This window comes from Alligator sinensis, unplaced genomic scaffold (assembly GCF_000455745.1).
Source record: "Alligator sinensis unplaced genomic scaffold, ASM45574v1 scaffold451_1, whole genome shotgun sequence".
NCBI lineage: Eukaryota > Metazoa > Chordata > Crocodylia > Alligatoridae > Alligator > Alligator sinensis.
Genome location: NW_005842097.1, coordinates 1,523,220 through 1,546,183, shown reverse-complemented (window position 1 = coordinate 1,546,183; position 22,964 = coordinate 1,523,220). Strand labels below are relative to the sequence as shown.

Below are 22,964 nucleotides of genomic sequence, written 5' to 3'. Positions count from 1 at the left end.
CAAGACCTACCCACAACAAACACATGCTGGCTATCCCTCAGGATGTTGCCATCAGCTAGCCTGTATAGGGTGGCCTCTTTGATAATCTTTTCCAAGACCTTCCCCGGGATAGAGGTCAGGCTGATGGGCCTGTAGTTTGCCGGATCCACTTTCCTCCCTTTTTTGAAGATAGGCACCACACTGGCCTTCTTCCAATCGTCGGGCACTTCACCAGAGCGCCAGGAGTTCTCAAAGATCTGTGCCAGGGGCTGAGCTATGATGTCTGCCGGCTCTTTGAGTACCCTTGGATGTAAACCGTCAGGGCCAGCTGACTTGAAGGTATCCAGCCTGTCAAGGTGTTCCTGACAAGGTCAGCTTTGATGGAGGGTAAGGAATCTCCCTCACCCAGGAGTTGTGCCATATATGCTGAAGTAGTGCCATACAAGGTAACGTAATTAAATGAAGAGAGATAGTTAGTCATGTCAGTCTGAGTCAGTCAGAAGATAGGGTAGATATGCACCTTTATTAAGTAAATGAACAGGATATGTATGCTGTGCATCTGATGAAGTGAACTTGGTACACGAAAGCTTGTGCTCTGTGTAGATATATCTTCTTTAGTTGGTCAATAGGTACATGTCTACCCAGCCTTCTGACCATAATTAAACACTATTGTACTCATAGTTGAATTTGTTTTTTTACCACTGACAGGGTAGAGGCAGCAACGTCCATAACTTCCAGAAAGACTGCAACATGCATGCAGACTCCAATCCTGGAATCTGCTTGCTAGGCCTTCTCATTCTCCCATTCCTTTCCCATTGCACCTCAACCGCAAACTGAAAATAACTGAGCACATTGGTAGATGATGTCTTTGCTTGTTCAGTTCTGGAAAGCAAGCCATCCACCTTGAAGTCCTGAGGACTGATGCATCAGTTACATGACGGAGCAGCAACATTTTTTGGGGTAATTTTCTGCATACACCTCATTTTCATTTCCATAGACATAATAGGAATACAGCGTCCCCTTCCACTCATACTCCACTTGTGTGAGAAAAATCAACTCAATGGTTTGCCTCTAAAAGAGAAAGAGTACAAAGATAATGAATCTGTCTTTATAGTATAAGAGAATGTATAGCCTCTCAGAATTAGATTCTCACAAGTGCTTTATATAGCATTTAACATATTTTAAACCCTAGAGAATTATTACTTAGTATACTACCCTGGTGGAAGTGTGAATGTTAAGTCCCTGTATACAGGTGGGGAATTTGAGGTGTGAAGACTTGCAAAAGCAACACACAATGATTCAGGTGCAAAACTAATATTTCAACTCAGGAGCACATGTCTTCCACTCCCATCCTCTAACTCGGCATCAGTTCTCTTATGTACACTCCTCATTTTACTGAAATTCATTTAGTTACTGAATTCTTTCCCATCGAGGGTTGATTTTTTCTTGATATTCAGGTGCATAAGAAAATCCTTTTAATATATAGCATTGTCCAGCTAAATGCAGAGCTTTTTCTCTGATGCTTGAAGAATTTTTTAAAGTATCTAAACGGCAACAGTTAGACTTGATAAGCTGATACAGGGTGCATCTACACAAGATGCTTCGCTGAGGAACTGACTAATTAGCTCAGCAGTTAAGCATCATTGTCTACATATCCGGGGCTTTTAGACTGCAGTAAACTAATTAAGTCCACTGTAGGATAGTACTGCTCGACACAAGTACTATCCTACAATGGAGTAGTTAATGTGCAGCAAAATATATGTGCAGGCCTGCTCCACCCCAGCTCAACGTGCTGAGGTCCTGGGTACATGTGCAAGTGCTGCGTTCAGAAGCAATAAACTGCAGCACAAGCTGCTCACTGTGCACCCCAGACAGGCAAGGATTATTGTAGGTGATATCTTTATTGGACCAACTGCATGGTTAGGATAGACTCAAAGGGCGCATCCAGATGAGCATGCACGTGCAGGAGCATGCATTTCCCACAAAGCAAATAGTTTGTGCCACTGCTTTTTGTCCCAGGGACTGCACCCACATGTGCATTCCAGCATGCGGCAAATTGACCCAGGTGGGATAAGGGAGGTGGGGTAGGAAAGGTTGGAGCCAGCACCTGTACTAGCCTCAGCAGCCTTATCTGGGGTCCTGAGGGCCTCCCTGGGCATCAGTGGCACCGATCTGGCTGCTCAGAGCCTGACTAGCAGCCAGAACGTAGCTCTGGTTGGCCAGGCTCTGTTTTTGGTGATGCACGCTGCTGCCGCATGCGTCACAGCACTTTTTTTTTAGCGGCGGTGTTTTTGACACTGGGATGTCAAATTTTGGCACTGCAAACCACATGCCCAAAGAACTGGACCTGCCCAAAGAACGTATTGCTTTCAAAAGCTTGTCATGTCTAACCCAACCATGCAGCTGGTCCAATAGAAGATATTGCCCACAAAAATCCTTGCCTCTCACACATTTCCTAGACTATCTTGGCAACAATATCACTAACACTGCCTGAAAGCTGATACAGTCTGTTTTCCACAAATTACTTGCCTTGTTGTTAGACTCGGGCTAACTCACCTGTCGCAGCACGCGAGCTGAAGATGCAAACTGAGCATGATGTTGCTGAACAGCATTTTGGGAAGCTTGATTTATGGAAGGATCGGGAAAATTCACCACAGGATAAACCTGGGGAAAAGAGAACATTTAACACAAGTACAGAAGAGGGATCACAGTTTTTTCCAAATATTGGGCCCATCAGCAAGCTACACTGATCAACCATGACAGATTACACCATCCAGGTATCTTTCCCAGTCACTTCAGTGGGCCTGCTTGCATGAAGGAAAGCAGCCCGCTTGAATACAGTTCTGTAGGATTCATCTCACATACCTCAAAGTAGCTGTAAAGAAAATGATAACATTCTTTCCGAGTTTCTTTCCCCAGCATTTTCCAACCCCGAGTATGTAACTGCACTTATTAAAACTAAAGGGTTTGTTTTAAGGTTAAGTCAGACAGGGGGAAGTGCTGTTTGATACCCTATACAGCCCATGTACATGGGTACAGAAAGTATTCTCTGACTCCACTGAATAGGATTCCCAGGGCAGTAACTTGTTCACACTTGACTATAGCTTTGTTTGCAGCTTGTACCAAAATTGCAATGCAGTCACCATCTATCCTGAAGGAAATCAGTGTTTGTCACCTCTTTTGTAGCTGCTACAAAGGTAGGTTTGTGTAAGATGAAGAGTGCTCCAGAAACAATTTATTTACCAGGCTCTCTCTAAAGGTGGTCTCTTGTTATTGCTATTTGTACTTCAGTAACATATGGGGTACTATTTTGCAAAGCATTGTCTGAACACAGAACGAGTTTGAAAGAGGTGCCTTGCTTCTACATGAGCAGTCAGTAGGATAAGAAGAAACTGTATTTACACTTCTACATTTTCTTCTTGAAAGCTCCTGACAACATGTAAACCAGCGGAAAAAAACCTACAACCTACAAGCTGCAAAATTTGATCTGATTTCCAAAACCATAGGATTGTCCTCTATCATGGGCAGTGGCCTGATTTCTGAAAGGTGCTTAAAACTTCTCAGTTGCCTTGATTTCATTTGGGATTTGTGATTGCTCAGTGGCTCTGGAAATTATGCCAGCACTGTGGATTAACTAAAAAGATAGTATTTGGCACCAAGTCCTTTTATACACAATTTTCCTTTCTTAATAAAACAAAAATCAAAAGAAAACAAAAAAAATACTGTACTGAAAAAGCAATTGGTGTCATTATATTAGTAAAGAGGAAAACAAAACACTTGATTTTGGTTTTCAGTTTCCTTTTTTGATTTTTCAAGTGTGAATTCTTTGAAACTCCATCTCAAGTAGCACAGGTTGTTCTGTCATTTTGTCATTTTAATAGATATTGGAGTGTAGAGTTTAACTACCATGACTTGTTCATCAACAAATATCTTCTCTCCCCCGACAGCTTTGAAGCGTTTGGCAGGAAACCCACATTTCTGGTCCACCACATATTCAAAAATGTTATTTTTCCTATAAGGACAAAGACACAAATATTTCTATTAGTGACTGAAAATGGATTTGAGGCCCACTTCCTAACTTGTTCCTGTATTAAAAGATCACAATACTCCTAAAAGCTGAGTTGTTAGAGGACTTTGTCCATCAATTCATAAGTCCCCAGTAGTCGATGTTTCAGAATAAATATAAGGTTTTAGTTTTATTTTTCTAATGATAACTTGGAGGTGTACTGCGTTCGGCTTTGAGATTTACAGATTACAGTGGCAATGGGTCTTCACTTCTGTTTTCAACATCAAGGTGGCTTATTTGTCTATGTTCTTCGTACTTAAGTGAATCAGCTTTGCACTTTGCTTTCCACTTGGAAAAAGGGATTAATAAAACAATAAACATAGCAAAACTTTGTAAGCAGATGTCAGGGCCAGCTCATGACAAATAAGTGTTAAGGTCAAACCAGCATTAAATAGTCTGGGAATTATAATTCAATGTAGAGACCAAGAGAGTCAAACAAGATACAGCACTAGCTTAGAATTACCCTCCAATTCTGTAAGGAGGGCCCTCCCTGAATAACTATCAATGATTAGACATTCAGTAATATGATATGGAGCCCATTCCTCACCTATCTTTATTTGCTGTTGGCAGAACACCAGGAGCTGAGCTGCTTACATGGGATCTGTTTAAGTATATAACTGTGATACTATATTTGGAGACGGATTATTATTAAGTTTCCATTCTGCCTTCTGTAAATTTTCACAAGATCTACCCTAGCTTGCCACAGGCACATGCAAAGGTGATCACACACTTATACTACACAGCTTTCTTCAAATAAGCCTTCCAATACATATATATGTGTGTGTGTGTATGTGTGTGATAGATAGAGATATATATATATATCTCTATCTCAAATGTAGTTTGCTGTTGTGTGCGATGAGCGGTCAGATGCTTGAAAACTCACCATGTTCTTGAAGACCCAATGTTTCCCTTCCTGCAGGACATCAACACCCCCAATCTTGCCCTGACCTCTCAGAATATTCGCCTGTTAAATATTGGCCTGTTAAATACTGATTGTGTCGTGGACAGGAAAAACGGAGTGGGGACTAAGACTTTCTCATTTATATTAGACTTGCCATTTGACTTGCAGCTCAGTGTAAGATAGCATTTGTCCTCTTCCTTGACAGGTGTCACATTTCTTGAGCCCCTGACCAGAGCAAGAGCTGCATCTGCAGGCAAAGAAAAAGAGCCTCACCATCTGTTTCACTATCACAACAGTAATTTCATATGTATTTAATCTGGTATGTGTACGTGCACACTGACATAAATTCAGCAGTCCAATCCAGATAACATGTATAATTTGGAATATGGTTTACTGCCAGCATGAACCCCCAGTGCAGGAACTGAATTCACTGAAGTTGTCACCCTACTGACTGGTAACACACAAGTAAGTATTTTCAGGATCAAGTTATAAATAAATACGGGAAAAAAAAGAAAGCTCTATGTGACGTAATCAGTGTACTCTCTTCTGTTTAACTTCACATTCACCTTCTTACAGTAATTCTCATAGCAACAGTACAATTTCACAGCAATGTATTGGGCAGCTGATGCTACCAAAACACTAAAAAATGTGTTCTCCTAGCACAGAGATTCAGTGCTACCCTTCCAGCATGGATGATGCTTTTGCCACTGAAGCACTATCTAAAAAACAGAGACAATTAACCAAAGGAAAACACCATGATATACAAGTGGAGAGAAAGATCAGTCACAGGGCAAACATCCACCACATGGCTAATGAGCCTGTGGCTCTGTACACCTGTACCTGAGTAAGCACAAGTCCCAAAAATCAGACAGGTCACAACAATGCATACTATTTTAGCTCACTAAGCTAATGGATAGAAAAGTCACAAAGAAATGAAGTGCCAGGTTCTAGGTCCCCCTGGGGAATTGAACCTGAACTGCCAGCATAGCACTCTAACCACCAAGCTGCAGATTAGCTAGTTCCCTTTTCAACCCTCTTCTTGAAGCTGAGCCACTTCACATTACATTTAATATCCATTGTCCAAAATGGATGGAGAGCAGGGAGGACATTTCTGCCCCATTGGCTGCAAGGGTCCAGCCTGGAGCCCAGGCTCCCTGCTTTCAAGGCAGCATTCATCTCATGAGCCACACACTCTCCAAACTGCTCTCTGCCTCCTGGCCCTCTCCTGGCAGTCCAGAGTCACCTCCAAAAGGAGAACTGCAGAGGGGACTGGATAATGCCTAACCTGTGGCCTGGTGAGTACTGGACTCTGCTGGGAACTCATGGAAGTCTTAGGAAGAGACCTACAGAAATAAACCATAGTTGCATAGCAGCGATTCCAAAAAATTGAGGGGGAAACCAGTTTATTCTGACTAGTTATAATTTAAAGAAATAGCTAAACAAATACCACAATGAATCGAAACATTTAAACATTTTGTACATGAAATGTTGAAATGCTTTGATTTCCAGCATTTGGGGGGAGGAGTTGAAAGAATAAATGATGTCAAGTCCAAAAGATTTTGAGGTCATCCAATCAGCATTTTTCCACCCCAAAAAATGTTGCAGGCAAAAAGCTTTGTCCAGCTCGACTTAGCACCAACTCCCTCCTAAGAATATCTCACATTGCTTTATTCTAAAAGAAGACTAATAAGTACTTACACAGCCAAGTTGGGCCCTCAGGTGAGGCTGAGTGACCTAACTCAGAGCTGCCCCTGAACACAGCGGTACTCCACTTCTGCTGCTAACATGCATTAATTAGACCCTGATAATAATTCACCTAATGAATTGCTCAATTGGCTTCTCCTTAAGCATGGACTCACCTTTCGTGGCCACGTCCTGAGCAGTGTGAACACCTGTTATCATGGTCCCATGTCCGACTACCATGACACACCCAGCACTCTATCTAAATTGATGACATGGAAAAGTCAAATAAATACGATCTGACCTGGGCAGTTTGATGATGTTACAGCTACTATTTCCTTCTATGGGAAGTATAAGGGACCTGGTCAATGGGGAACCTGGGCATGGATAGCTTGTCCTCACCCCTGCAGGGGAAGGAGGCAGGTGTCAGTGTTTGGATTGCAGGGTCCCCAGCTGCCCAGCTCTCTGGCTAAGACAGCTGGACGTATATGGGGGCTGTGCAGAACCTCCCCTGCCGGGGGTCCACCAAGCAGCTGATCACCAAAGCCCAAGCAAGCCTGCAGCCACACGGCCAGCAGACCTGTAACTCTGCTGGCCATGGCAGCAGCAGGCTGCCTGCAAGGCTCCCTGACAGCTCACCACCAAGTGGGCTATCAGGGACCCAGCCACTCTGCCTCTGCTTCCCTTGGGTGGGAGGAAGAGCAGAGGACTCTGGGATGCTGGGGGTCCTAGATACTCCTATAGTGCTATGTGTAACTGTACAGGCATTACCAGAGACGACCGTGGCAGGGTGCAGGGTGCAGGGCCCGGACGCGGCGGTGGCAGGGGGTGGTGAGCAGCTGGATGTAAAGCCAGCCCGGCTCCACCAGGGCCCCCCATAGCACGCCCCCCCACCCCCAGGGGTGGCCTGGACATTACACCTAGAGCTATGAAATACAGATGCTCCTCTTTGAAAGTACAGCTATTCTGTAGCACTTTCAGCATCTCTGCAGTGGTACAAACAGCTTGAATGGCAGTATGCTCCCTTTAATCACTACAAGGATGTATTTGGCACTACAAATGTAACATCTATCCATGGCCTTAGCACCTCACTAGGCAGGTAGGCCCATTAACTGAGGTCACTGTAGCCACTTGGAAAATTCCCTAAGAGTGAACACCTCGCAACCAAGATGATTCTCCTTCCTTCCACCTCAACACTATTTGATCCCAGGTATTTGCCTGAGTCACCTTTTAGCACCCCTCCCCAAAATGCATTCAGCACTAGGAAAGGATTCCTTTGGATGTGACTACTTACCTGACCTCGCCCATGGCATTTCCCACAGCAAATCCTACCCGACGCTGCACAGTCAAAACAGCCCTCAAAGTAAAAAAGGAAGATGCTTTAAAGGGAAGCACATGCTTTACATTTCTTTTATTTGGTGCGTACAATATTCTGTCTGCCTGCCTATCCATTCTCAAACAAAGTAATATGAAACATTCCCCCTCCCCACCCCTGCCCTATAAAACATGGACGATCAGTGATGAAAGGGTTTCACTAGGGTCTCATCATAGGCACTCATTCTTTGCACTTATCTAGTGTCGTTCGTTCAAGGCTCTTGAAGAGTTGTACAGCTACATTACAGCCATCCTACCGCAGATCCTACATTACACTGCAAAGTACCTCATTTCTGTTCTGCAGACTGACTTTTGTGAGAGGGTCCACAAGAACATCAGCTTCAGCCCCTGCAGTGTGCCACAACACAAATAGGCCAGCGTCCATCACATGAGCAAGATGGGTGTGGGCATAACTTCTCCCTTATCTTCTGATGATCCCCACCCATCCTTTCCCCACACCCTTTGTTACTCTTCTCCTTATGCTCCCACTCCCCTGACTCTTTTTCTTTACAATATAAACTTGATCTAAAAACTCCACACCTTTTTAAAGTCCTTTTTTCCTATAGAGAAGTGAACAGAGCTTGTCCGCTGAATCTTGTCTGTGGATATTTTCGATTCCATGTAGCCTGATGAAATCAAAAGGCCTTTCCAAAACAGACTGCCAGTTTCCAGTCACAGAATTGATTTGGCACTGCTGATTAATCTGAAGTGAGCTGGTGTGGTTGATTTGGCACTGCTTTTCTTCATCAACCACACCATCTCACTTCAGATTAATCTCTAAGTTTCTCCCACATGTGATGGCAAATCGCTAGGAAAAAGATTCTCTCTGTTCTCCAGTCCTGAACACCATTGTGGGCTAAAATAAAATATCTAGGAGTAAAATAACACTCAGCAGAAGCAATAAACACAATCAACTGAAGTGTGATAAGGAAGCCAATCTCAATTTATGCCTTTTCAATTTCGAAGCTGGCATCAAAAATGAAAACCTGAAAGTTTTCTTCCCTTATTGAAAGAAGAAAGCAAAAAGAAAATATTTCCTATTTGATGGCACTGCCTAGCATTCAAAACAAGAGAAAAGCTGTCACTAGCGGTTTTGCAGGATGTGTCAGTACAATGTTCAGAGTTTCCTCCTCTGTCGATTTTTCCACATTCTTCAAATAACTGCAGTTGCATCAAGCTGTTGCTCAAAGGCATATCCACATAAATAAGTGGAGCAATCTCACTGGTGACAAGTTTATTCTAGTTCTTTTCTTCCTATCAAAACTATCAGAAGAAACAAAACCTTCTTTGTTATGTAGGTTATTTCCAGAAGCAACCTGGAAGAGCATTCCCAACCAGATTTTGATACATCACTTGGAAGCAAAACAATTAATTTCAGAGATCTTAGACACAACTGCCTTTGTCATGTTGTTGGCTTCTTTGACTCTTCTTTTATGATATTTAGCTCTAGAAAGACATGTCCTTTTTCACAGAATATTGTCACTATCATTTTCAGTTTTAATGCAGGCAGCTTTATCACTGAAAACCACTACTCGCTTGCACCTGTGAACAAACACAAACTAGCCCAGGAGCTCCTAAACAACTATATACTAACTTAACCAAACTGCCTCTGGCTATGATCACGCATTATATACGAGTATCATGCAACAAATTGCAATGTGCTAGATGTTAGACTATTTTATCCCTGGATAAAATGGCAGACCAGACACAAGGAAAACAGCAACTTTGTGGCATGGAAGTATCCTGTGATAATTTTAATGTGCGACCAGTTAGCATGTGAGAATTTGTTGCATGAAACTCATATAACGTATGACAAACGTACCATTTGCCCGTGGCCTGTTATAGAAAGCACTTGGTGTCTCCAGTTGTTCAACAGCGAACTCTGAAATGTTGTCACTTTGCCAATTTTTAGAGAATTATTGCCAGCAAATACTAAATGTTTTACATGTGTATCCCTAACTTTGCCTACTTCACCTATCCTGGAAGCTGGCACGGCGTCTCATTGTGGAAGGATTGCAAGGTCTGAAGCCAGAACCTGTTTTACTGTACACAGGCTTTGGGACAGCTGCCCTCACTTCTTTCTCTATGAATGAGATTTTCAGATATATTCAGCACTGCCCTACCTCTGTTCCCAGTGAGTGCCATGATAAGTACCACCACTGTATTCAATGGAAGAACAATTAAACCAACTCAGAGTAAGATATGGCTCATAGGCTCCGAAGACTTCAATTTCCTGTTTAATCCAAGGCTTCCAACACACCTTTTAACTAGCCACTGTGCATTTCTATGTGTCGAAACAGTGACAGCATAGCAGTGAAGATAGAAAAATACCCACCTTTTTATTTTTTAAGCATATAAACTGGTAATCTTGCCAAAACACAGGATTAGATTATTTATTATTATACCTTTACTAATGATGTGTGAGGTACTTTGACTCTCTGTACGTGATCTGTGAACATAGGAGGAACTTCCACCTGTATATTCCACAGCAGCGGGGGAACGCCAAGCATACAGGAGTCAACAAATTCACCTGCGGCAGACAAAATTGCAGTGAGTACAAAACACTAGATATCTTCTGAGACTTGCGTTTAAGTCGTGCCATATCTGTGCCTATTCTCTTGGTTTCCTGTTAAGATGATTAAGTCAGATATCAAGAGATCCCTCTGTTAATCTATACTAATTTTTTGCTCTATCCCATTAAGTAAAGTTATATAAAACAATGTGATTACACTCATAATCCTACTAAAATATACATAAATCCTACTAAAATATTAGCCGCTAATTTATGTTTATCTAACTGTTTAGAATTAATCCTCTCCAATTTTAGAGACGCTCATATCCACTCTCACGAGCAGACCCCGTTGAAATCGTTGGTAGTAAAGTTCATTCATAAGTGTTTATAGTTTATTATTAATCACAAGTGCGTTATTCAGATTTTAACAGTAAGTCTACTTAGCTCTCAATAGTACTTTACATCAGTAGATTTTGAGGTGCTTTGTAAAGGAAGCTCCTATCATTACCCCCATTTTATAGGTAGGGAAACTGAGGCATAGAGCAAGAACTGGAAGAGTTAGGTGTAGGAGTCATCCCTTCTGGGTTACAGTCCAGTTCTTTTAGTTTCTAGGCCATGTACACTTGGCTCCCTGTCCAGTTTGCCTATAAAAGTGTCTCTGACATACAGAATGGGCACGGATCTTAAAAAGAACAAAGTTATACACTGTGTGAAAACCAAATGCAGTGCACTCGTTTCTACTTTCTTCCTGTGGAACAGTGCTTTTTCAGACCCAAATTTAATAAGGCCCCCAAAATAAAATCCATCGGTAAAGACGTAGTGCTTCTAGAGACAGCCAAAAAACCTGAAAAACATCCTTAAAGGTCAAGTAATTTTTAACCTACAGATTTCAAAAAAGGAATGACTTTTCTTATTCAAATGCTTTATTAAACTGAAAAAAAAAATTAGGGCAAGAATTTCTGTAGGTGACATCATTTATCGGGCCAATTGCACAGTTGGGATAGACTTAGATCAACTTTTGGTATCATTTTTTGCAGTTTGTCTTTGGTTCCTCCTTCCTCTGTCATACTATTTTTTCATTTTGCAGTAAAGCTGTGGAGCCAAGACTTGTGCTTGATGCTGTACAAAAACAGGGGGAGAAAAGGCAGTCTTTACTCCAGCTAGCTTACAATCCATGTTAAAATGAGGGACCACAGGCAGATATGTTCTTATCTCCTTATTTTTTAAAATTTCCTGTCTTTTTTTCTGAAAAAGAAGGGGTGTGGGAGGGGGGAGAAGACCTGAAAAAAGACTACTAAAAATGTTTCATTCTAAGATGCAACAAAAAAACCTAATTAAAACAAAAATAAAATGTTTAAAAACTGAAATTTCCTTGTAAATATTTCATTTTTAAAACAATTTAAAAAAGAATCCTTCCAGGTAAAAAACTGCGACCCACTCTAGACATGACATAAATGCAGAACCCAAATGTCTTCCACTTTGCCATCTCCTAGTCAATGTTGCACCTCTTTTGTTGTAAATGTACATGAAATACAGTATAATTAAGTGGAAAAGCTTCAGTACAGCTCAGCAGAATGTTCATTAGTTTTCTTCAAGTATTTAATGTATCTCCATATCCAAGACAGAAAATTCATGAATCAAAAACTATCATGCTTAGTATGTATAATGAAGGGTCATAATATTTCTATAAGGGTCTATTGTATTATTAAAAACTGCAGTTAGGTAGCTGATTAAGAGGCCACATTTCCTCAGCACATTATTCATTGTCTTCTCATAGAAATGTTATCACAGCCATGAAAACATTTTCATTAGAAGAAAAAAATCATATAAGATTTATACCAGGAGCCTACTTACCATTGTAAGGCACTGTCTTCACGTCCGTGCACCTCGTTTCAGTGAAAGTCTCCAGAGAATACTAAAAAAAAAAAAAAGAATTTAATTACAAGATATAAACAAAACAAAAGTAACAATTCCAGTGTAGGAGCTAGGAGGTTATTCATACAGCCCATAAAAAAAAAATCTAGTTAAAACTACAGCTGTGTAGTCTAAGAAACAAGCCTTTCCATTGACCAAAAGGCCATCACAATGCAATCAAATAATTAACCTACAATAGAAGGCTCTAAACCAAGCCATCGCTGAAGATTTATACAGTAACTAGGACAGGTTTGTATTCCTTGTTATTTCTATCTCTCATTGCCTTTCCTTTCTGTTTCCCCTACAATGTAAAGCACACCAAGATCTGTCAAAGAAGGCCTCAGTCAAGTTGCTATTGCAGTCAGAGGAAAAAATTCCACCGACTTCACTCTGTCTTGGACCGAGTTGTAAAAGATGAACTTACTCTGTAGGTGTTAAATGGCTTTAGATCCCGAAATACCATTTCTACGGCTGGGGCTCTGCTATAGCACAATTTACTGTCTGCATACTTTATGAGAGCATCTCTGGCTATATCTTCTGAGACAGCAGGAATGCTAAAAAATAAGCAAATAAAAGACAACAGGGGTAAGAGACTCTGGAAGTGTGAACTGGTTTAACAAGCTGTAGAACTTCAGAGGGATTTCTGTGCACTAAATAGTTGCCTCTTCTGTTTCAGAAGGCACCTCAGCACCACACATTCTCCTGCTCAAGCGTCCGGCCAATTTAAAATATTTGCTGGAGTATAAGATGAAGTCTGCCCCACTTCTCCCCAACCCCTGGGGAAAAACGTACCTTGTCTTATATTTGCATATGAAGTGGAGGGAGGGGCAGGCAGCTGCTGCAACTCTGACTCTGGCCCTGAGTTCAGGTTCGGGCCACAGCAGCCTCCTGCTCCCCGCTCTACTTCCCCTCTGCACTGCATTGTGTCACACGACCACAAAAATGCTGTATGGGATGACTTGGTCTACAAGCATCAGGTCTGGGAAAATCCAGATTCTCCTAAAAAGTCAAATCACAGGGATACCTCAAGCTGTCTACTCTCTCAGCCAAAGATGTAAGCTACAACTGTGGCTTACTGCAGAAGAGTTTGTCCTAAGGATCAGTTACAAAGGTACATGGGACCATATGCAAATGTTAGACACACTTATATAAAATCCCTGGGTTTGCTGACATAGGTCTACGTGCACACAGAGGTGCTCATGCTGATCGTGGCTATGAAAATATATCTTGATGTGCCCTTGTAATATAGGGACTCACTTACTATCTGAGAAGAGTGAAAATGGAGAAGAGCCCTCCAGAACACAGAAGACCAAAGCTTGACTGGTTCTTGACCCTTCTTGCCTGGTTTTTGGCCAAAAAGCCTTCACTCTTCTTTTGAGAAGCAAGCCAACTGTCTATCATGGTCATAGGATCCTAGAAAAGTAGGCTGGAAGGGATCATCAAAGGTTACCCAGTCTAACCACACCACCAGAAGCAGGATCATCCCTATCCATGTTGGCTTCAATATACACATGCACCAATTGTTCCTCACTAGTATCAATGTCCTTATTTTGTAAAGGATGTAAGGTCAACATTATCCATTGCCATTACACTAAACGAAGATGTGCAACTTACTTCCAGTTTGTTTGTGATGGAGGTGGCCCATCCTCATGCTTGTTAAGCAACTCTGGTGGGGGTGGTACATCGCTTCCTGTAGTGAGAAAATGAAAAAGAAGTTGGTGCTCTTTCTCCCTCAGCCCCTGTCCGGTATTGACAGAAGGATAAGTTACGCTGATTCCTTTCCTAGCCCATGAGATTTTTTTTCCAGCCAGCACAGGAGACCAATGAAATGTCAGAGGAAAAGTGATCCAATGGGGGGAAGACAGTAGGGCCGTGCAAAGCTTCGGTCCCTAATTCAATTTGGCAGAGATTCGGCCCTATACGGTGGCCGAATCTCCGAATCCAAATCAAATCAAAAGACCCTTTAATCTCTCCAAATCAATTAGGAGAGATTCAGAAATATTCAGAGATCTAGACACAGACACAGCTTTATGTGTTTTTTCTACATACCTCAAGGTACCAGGCAGCTTGTGAATGCTGTGGTGCTGGTGTGCATGGAGTGTCCCACAGAAGTTCGGGGGGCTCCCCAGCGTGCACAGCAGCAGACCCGGAAGTGGACCAGAAGCACTGCCCCCCCCACCACACACACACACACCCCGCTGGCTCAGCAACTGGTGCCTCCTGGGTCTGGGGGAAGCACCCAGGGTCCCCCCACAGCCGATCACCAAGCCAGGGAGGCACGGGGGGCAGGCCCCAGCACACTCCCCAGTGGAAGAACTTCCAGTCAACTTCCAAGTTCGCCATCGAGCATGTGGAGGGCCCCCCTTGTGCTCCTGTGAGATGCTCCATCCACCCCAGCATTGCAGCGTTCACAAGCCATGCTGGTACCTTGAGGTATATAGAAAAAACATTTAAAGTTGTGCCTGCATCCAAATCACAGATTCTCTGAATCAGAGTTGAATCTTCAGATTCGGATAAATCCAAATCAAATCAGGGACAGTGATCCGAATCAATGAATCAAATCACTGTCCCTAATTCGGGCCGAATCCAAATCCAAATTGAATAGGGATTTCATACACCCCTAGAAGACAGTGAGAAGTATTTCAGTAGAGACAAGAGTGGCAGTTGCTTGAAATTACAACTTCAACATGCCTTTCCTTTCTGTTTCCCCTCAAATGTAAAGCAGGCCAAGATTCAAAGTGCTGAATCAGCTCCTATTGCAATCAATGGGAAACCTTAAAAACCTTGACAGCTGTTTGATCCCAATGGACTACCTTTCCCATTCCACCCATCACTTGATAGAGATTGATTTGGGAGGGAAATGCTGCATGATTCTTCCATGAGTTCTCTTATTTTTAGTATAAAAACAGTGCTGATTTGGGGATTAATTGAATGAAGAACAGCACAACCTGTGCACCTAATTGCATCTTTATCTTTAATGCTTTACACTGGAAAGAAAAGTTATAGTAGAAGGTCAGGTGAAATGAGTCACTTTCCCAAATGTGTTCTAGTCACCCAAATGCTAAGCCTTCAAAATGTCAGGGATAAAAGAATACGTTTGGGAATATAAAAAATACCTGCAGTGACAAGCACTTGTTACAAAACACTCAAAATTGTTTTAGAGGACTAGACACAGCCACAGAAAAAAAAGTCATAGTATAGTAGAGGTGAAGGGGAACAGATGTGTACTTACCACTATTTCTCAGGAATGTGCCTTCATATTCAGACTTATAGTCTATCAGATGAGGGTGGGGAGCAGAAGGTACTTCTGCTTGAGTAGTGTGATAAGGAGCAATGGCATCTAGTGGACAAACAATTTAGCAGTAGAAAATTATCATAATGTTCTTATTCAACCATGCAACAACTCAATGAGGAACCTAATGGATACAGGGAGTACTGCCTTTTGGGCTCAGGTCTCTACCCAGTTGTATCACACTTCTCTATCTATGCAAAATAGGACTGAAATCTCGTACTGAAATTCTGTTTTCGTGGAAGCTCTGGCATTTTGATTCTTGCTGCATTGGAAATGACACCAAGACTTCTCTTGCAGACTGTCATTCTTTCTTCTTTTGGCTCTGGCCAGAATAAGGCAGCATACACACGCACAAAATGAAGTATACCCTGGGGAAATACATTATTCTTTTTTCTTTCTGTACAGATAAGCTGTGGGCAAACACCCAAGTCAGCTCTCTTCAATGAAGTCCAAATTTGGGTGGCTGAAACAGATATGCAAGGGAAACTCAGGGGTTGGTTTTAATCTGTCAGTAGCCAACCATGACTCATGCTACTCAGTAGCAATATCTCTGCATACTTCCAGAGAGATACCACAAGATTTCAGAAGGTGCCATGTCAAATCTTTTTATCTAACACAGCAAGGATAATATGAGGAATCAAAGATGGGAGAGAATCAGGTGGTAAATGTATTCTCAGGGGTTCAGATAAATTGAACTCTTCAGAAGAACAAAAGTCTCTTGCTGTGTTTAGCTCCTATGTATTGGGCCAAGGTGGAAGTTTTATTTAAAGCAATTTCACAAGCACCAACCTTGAAAGCAAACAATATAAATGACTCTGCACTGACTGGGCACGGTTTCCCATTGATGAAGGTGATTTTGGAGTTTCTAATAAAAATAAGAACTTTATACAAAAGTCCATTTTCAGCTCCTCAGCAAATACTGACTCAGCAAACAGTAAGTTGTGTTTCCTCAGGGTTTGAGCTCCTGAGGAAATCCACAGATGATCAAAAAAACCCGATTGTTAGACCCCGACTCCATGCGGCACCCAACGACTATGGAGATGATGATCCAATCACTCATGAGTCCTGCTACTCATGAGCCAGAGCAGACGGGGAGCAAATGCTACTTGCACACATTGCTCACAACAGCTTTATTCAAAATGGAGATGGCTTCGGGTGAGCTCCCTCACAGACACCCAGTCTACGAACACGGGGAGCAGCCACAAACTTTAGTTCTTTTCGCATCTATACGCTTTAGTTCAGGTTCGTTAACATTCACCCCACCTTCGTCCCTCCTTCTGTTCCACCCATTTCTCCTCCCATCTCAAGCTCCACCTCTGTTTACAGTTTGCTTTATTAGCATAGGATTGCCTATGCATTTCCTTCATTTACATGCCTCTTTGCTAAGAGCGCAAGTGTAAGGCCATGAATCTGGCTACTCTCGGTCAACCACTCCTTCTTTCTAGTTTTCTTCTGACTTCAGCAGCCTCTCCAAGATCTGGCTTGCCTTATCTAACAATAGCTGTTGGTTCGCATCCTGTTTTCTTTTGCCCAGTGATTTATTTTAAATTGCATACCATTCCCATTGCTTGGATAGGAAGGAGAAGGGTGCAGAATTCAGTTGGAAGATGTTGCCACCCACAGTCTTTCATTAAACTTCTTAAAGGCCCCAACAACCTGGTGCATGTAAAGGCTACCTGTCAGAATAGACTCCTGTAGCCCTCTGCATTGGAAAGGCCCTAGTGCTAAGGCACCCCAGTACTGCTCTCTGCGGTGCCGTAGAAGAAAAGGAAAAGAGCTATTCCAACCTGATTCACTGTGAAACTACTGATGTCCATGAGCAGTTTGACTGAAGTAAAATCAGTGGACTAGGCTGCTAGCCTTTGCCTCGGAAAAACTCTCCCACAGGGTTTCCCATGTGACTGTTAGACCCCCAACTCCATGCAGCACCCAACAACTAGGGAGACGAAGATCCAATCACTCATGGGTCTTGATACTCGTTAGCCAGAGCAGACGGAGAGCAAATGCTACTTGCACACATTGGTCGCAACAGCTTTATTCAGAATGGAGACCGCTTCGGGTGAGCTCCCTCACAGACACCCAGTCTACGAACACGGGGAGCAGCCACAAACTTTAGTTCTTTTCGCATCTATACGCTTTAGTTCAGGTTCATTAACATTCACCCCACCTTTGTCCCTCCTTCTGTTCCACCCATTTCTCCTCCCATCTCAAGCTCCACCTCTGTTTACTGTTTGCTTCATTAGCATGGAAGTGCCTATGCATTTTACTCATTTACATGTCTTTTTGCTACGAGCGCATGTCTAAGGCCATGAACTCCCTTCTTTCGGTCAATGGGCAGACTTTGGAGGTTTCTTTACCAATCACCATTCACCCATTTTGCATATGTTCATTTTGGTTACATGTTATCTTCCACATTTCAGTTTGTTTTTCTGTCCAATATTGTGCCATCTCCACTCTTTTTTGGGCCCCTGTATCTTATCTTGTTCCTTGCTGTAGCTGGTTCACAGCACACAGACTTAATTGCTGCTTTTTTCCAGAAAAAATGGTTAACACAATTAAAATGGTTACCTAACATAAGCACTCATAAACAAAATCTTATATATAAAAGCTACATACCTCACAAAAATACTATTATATGGTTAAAACCTACTTGTCTAAGCATTCGCAAAGTTACTTTTAATATATTATTCTACCTTGTGGTCAGCAGCTTTGCTGAGACACAGATTAAAGCCTTGTTCCAGCTGCAGGTCCAACGCTCCCCAAAAATCCACATACCCTAACACCTATCTTTTATATGCAGTACTAAAAATTGAGTTTCTTTTTATCCTACTCGGAGAAAGAGCTCTCTCTCATAAAACCTGCTATGTCAGTAACCATGAAGAGTTAGGTCTAATTAAAGAGTCATCTTTAAATTGGTAACACTTAGTAGTGCAAGTATGCAACAGTTCCTTCAACAGATTCTGAATTACTTGGCCAGTACAGCTAGCTAAGCGGGTTGTAATTCTAAGGTACATTAGCAGAAATGTTAGGACCAGATTGTAACCAGATTGATTTCAGATAACTTCAGAGGGTGTTTAAATGATATGGACAGGTTTTTAGTTGAAGTAAATTGGTGTAGCCTTACTTTATAAATGGAGTTTTGCTGATTAGCAACAACTGAGGATATGGTAGCAATATAATTTACAATACATTCTGGACATCTGTTTTGCACACTCATCATGATAGTCATGGATTGCTAAATTTCCATACCGAAGCGTTCTTGATTGGTTACTTCATGGCTCTGATGAACAGCTCCATAACTCCGATGATTCACACCTCTGGTCAAAATAAAAAACAGACAGGAAAACAGGTGTAGCAATAAATGCATGGAAAGATGGCAATGCAGCTACAGACATGGAGAAACAAGAAAAGTGGAGCAATGCTGAAGGACATAAAAAGCAAGATCCTAAGAAAAATGCTTAACTCTATGGAAATGCTAAGTCCTCATCAATCGAAAAAAATCAGGCTGCTAAATCAGGAATTATGTAACTAGCTTCTGTTGAGCAACCATTCATTTGAAAGATATAAAGTGTGGTAGCTTTGTATTTCACAAGTCAAGTAAGATATAATTCTAATTTACAGACTGCTGCACATAGGCTTCAAGAAATATGACACCTGTAAATTGATGGATATTCCTATTCAGATTCTGAAAGAAGACTTCTGATGCAATTAAATGTCCATTTCTTGAGAAAAAAAAATTAAGACATAATTGACATCAAATCTAATAACGTCATTGAAGATGTCACGCACAAAGGGAATTGGCATTTTCATTCTGAACCCTGTCGTCAGGTATGTAAAATTACCCTAAAAAATTTGATCTAAGATGAAATGGTGTAATAAATCTGTCTCTTATTAGCCTACGCAATGCCCTTGACATTTTGTATTTCTAAATAATTGTCGGGGCACAGAATACTAGCTTTCGTACATAAAGCAACTGCCAAAAAGTTTCTCGGTATCTGAAAGTTCAGTTTAAAGATTTCTGTGAGATCAAATACTTAAAACCAAACTGGAATGATTCTGCAAAAGCAGGGACCAAATAATACATTTACACAACTAAACTAAGTCTGTTTTCATGGTCAACACTTGAAATACAAGAGATCAGAAGGAGTCAGTGCTTTCACCTATTTCATATTTCATTATCATCGCATTTCTATCTGAGTCTGTGGCTGCGGTTAGTGTCTGGACAAAGAACAGTTGAATGAACCTGAAACAAGGAAAGGCTACGGTGATAATGATAAGAGGGAAGCACAGAGAAACTTCCTCCATAGCATCCCTCTCCAATGAAGGCATCAAGCATCATATGGGAAACGACATTCAGCTGGAATGACGGAATAGTCAGCTGCAAAAGAAAACTCAAGGGGCGCGTCCAGACAACGCACACGTGCCTCTTGCAGCATCTCAAACCAGTTTGAGATGCCACAAGAGGCATGCTGAGAATGAAAAAATGTTCCCCACACTGAGTATTTGCAGTGCAGGCTCTGAATTCAATATGTAGATTTCCAAGTATCAAAAACAAAACAAAACAAAATTAAAAAACCCAGAAAAAATCGGAGCAGGGCACGATTCCCCAGCATGCCCCGAGGCAAGCCAGGGCTTGGACCTCCACAGATGCTCTGGCATCCAGCCAGAGCATCTCTATGGTGCCCCTGCTGTTCTAGCACGTTGCATTTGTGTGCCAGGGGCAAGCAGGAGCGGTGCAAGGCTGCGGTATGACCCGGGCTCCATCCCAGGTAAGGAAGGACTAGGGAACTGTGGGGTGGGGGTGGCTGCAGAGGCAAGTGCCACACTGCAGCCCTGCCCTGTGCCCACACCAATGTTGGGGCATGTGGCCCCAGCTTAGGGGGGTGGGGGCTCGAGGCCACTTGGGGAGTGTGATGGACTAGAGGGAGGAGTGCTCTTGGTAGGAGAGGCCACCAGAGCCGGGCTCTGCCTCACTACAGCAGCCGGTGCAGGGGGAAACCAGCCTTGGAGGAAAGAGCCCAGCTCAACCCCTGATCCCGTCGAGGGCTTCCCAGGGACACTATGGGGCAGGGAGCAGAACAGCAAGGGCTGGCACTGCTCAGATCCAAAAAACAGCAGGAGGGACAGTTGCAGCAGGACTCATGTCCTGGTGCTGAGACAGAGCTGCAGCTGCGAGGGAGCTAGTGGCGGGGAAGGGGCTGCGGGTAGGGAGTGAGGGGACTGTGGGGCGGGGGCTGTGGGTTGAGAGTGAGAGGCAAGGACAGGGTCATGGCACCGGCATATCAGTGCTGCTCAGCGCCGCACATCCTGGTGAGCAAAGGGGCAGCTTTGATTTTGCTATGACAAGAAAAACAGAAGTAAATGCCAAAGTGTATAGATATTTAGAATCCATTTTATTATGGTGATAGAGCCACTGCTAGGCTTCCTAATTGCTTTACACTTGTAAATATATCAATAAAACATTGCCCAACTGATCTCTATAAATAGTGGCATTTCGGCATTTCATTTTAGTAGTGAAAGAACACTATTTTGGGTATTTTAAAGAGAGAATTTGGGTTTCTTATCAAAGATTTTGCAATTTTTAAACAGGAAACACCAGGATCTCTGCTGCTTGCCAAGGCAGGTTTTTATACTGCTGGAGGCAGCACAAGTGCTGGCCCCAGGACCTAGGTCCCTCCGGCTGCAGTTCCAGGAGGAGCTGGGCAGGGTCATTTTGCCCCAAGTGGCACAACGTGCCCCACACCAAAGTGTATGTCCAAGCATGTGCAATTAGGCAAAAATCCCTGGCACAAATTTGTGCCACTCCTGTTTGAGCTGCTGCAAGCGTACATGCCTGCATGTGTGGACGAGCCCAAGTGGATCATAATTTTAGAGGAATTGTGTCTGTTTCCACCAGCACAGGATGTGGCCCCTTTCAACATGCCTTGAAAGTGGAAACATTTAGTATAAAGAATAGAAGGTGGCTCCTCTTCTATCATTTTAAGCCCTAAAAGACATTTAATGTCAGATCCTGGATGCAGATATCATGGCCCTGTCCTTCCCCAGTACATTTCTTACGCAAACCTGTTGTTGTGAAAGCTCTTTGCACCCAACTCAGAGAGATCATCTGGTCTGTGCTTAAAATCCTGTGACCCACTCAGCCCTGCCATTTCCAGTTCAAACTCAAAACAAACACTTTCCATTACTATTTGCCGTCAGGGAAGATCTCTCCCAAGGCTCAAGGGTTGATTTGTGTGTAAACAAAAAAGATTTCCTGACTTCCTCGGAGAGGAGGAAAGTGGGCTTCTAAGATCACAGACCAGGGATTTCCATTTTGTTCAGAGGAGGAAAAGTTAATTTGTGGATCGTATAATGAGAGGGAGGCATTTTGCCAGATCTCTGAGTCCCATGTGCCCGGTTCTCAATCTCTGTTCCTCCTAACAGTGTGTTTCAAAGGCAAACCCCCGACCCCAATGCAAGCAGGGATCCAGCACACTGAAATGAAAGTAAAACAAAACAGCTCTCGCAAAGGGCCTTTCAGGGGGAACCAGACCCGTCCCAAATAGGAGCTGGAGAAGTGAAGCCCTTACCTGATTGCTTGCCCCTCTGTTGCCATGCCAGCTGTGAAGATCCTGAGGCCTGGTGCACAGCTCACACGCTCCTAATTGCCTCAGAGTCAGTTCCTGGCATGCCAGTGCTTTCGCTTTCAGGAAACCAACCCTCCTCTGCTTTGCTTACTTCCTCTGCACTCTTTATTTGCTGGTTTGCAGAAGTTCATTCTCGTTTTCGTTTCATATGTAATTGTCCAGTGCATTTACAGAGGGAAGCGTTGGCAGAGAATGCTGCTCTTCCACTATGGCCGTGCGTGATCCCAAATAAGGATGCTCTGGACCTCTGACCCCTATGCTAGGGGTACATTTGTGGTGGCAATGCACAATGCTGTTGCTGAGCTCTTTACAGTAAGTACAAAAGTCACAATATCATAGGCACTACATGGGTGATTTTGACTCATCTTCTGAGCTGGGTTGTGCCAAACAGATGAACGACTTATCCCTGTCACTGGGGTGATTGACAGTGTAGGTTCTGAATGAAACGAGGCATAAGAAATACCAATACCACAATGGTCTATATCAATAACCCTGAGAGGATGTTGTTACAAATTGTGTTGACAAATGTAAAATAAATACTTTTCACGAGGATATTCTGAAGAAGGGCATTTGTACATAACATGGGGGTTTAATTCTCCCTAAATTGAAGCGGTGGTTTT

At 42.7% G+C, this 22,964-nt stretch overlaps 1 protein-coding gene across 1 annotated transcript; it reads right to left on the bottom strand.

Moving 5' to 3' along the window:
- Window positions 1-483: 483 nt before the first annotated feature.
- On the bottom strand, window positions 484-22,537 carry LOC102375864 (protein SSUH2 homolog). Its single transcript, XM_006024145.3, has 13 exons — window positions 22,288-22,537; window positions 18,968-19,035; window positions 15,659-15,766; window positions 14,041-14,116; window positions 12,851-12,980; window positions 12,367-12,427; window positions 10,406-10,530; window positions 7,921-7,983; window positions 6,806-6,888; window positions 5,101-5,193; window positions 3,886-3,991; window positions 2,536-2,643; window positions 484-1,050 (listed from the first exon to the last, which is right to left on the bottom strand). Exons 1-13 carry the CDS (start codon window positions 22,311-22,313, stop codon window positions 910-912), a joined length of 1,188 nt encoding a protein of 395 aa, XP_006024207.1. The 5' UTR covers window positions 22,314-22,537; the 3' UTR covers window positions 484-909.
- Window positions 22,538-22,964: the final 427 nt, after the last annotated feature.

Bases quoted from the DNA above. Each gene is read 5' to 3' on its own strand.
- LOC102375864 (XM_006024145.3), bottom strand. From the start codon at position 22,313: ATGGCAACAGAGGGGCAAGCAATCAG. The intron at 12,428-12,850 runs GTAAGTTCATCT...TTTTTTTTTTAG, and splicing joins AGCCATTTAACACCTACAGA to TATTCTCTGGAGACTTTCAC. The intron at 6,889-7,920 runs GTAAGTAGTCAC...TCATCAATTTAG, and splicing joins AATGCCATGGGCGAGGTCAG to ATAGAGTGCTGGGTGTGTCA.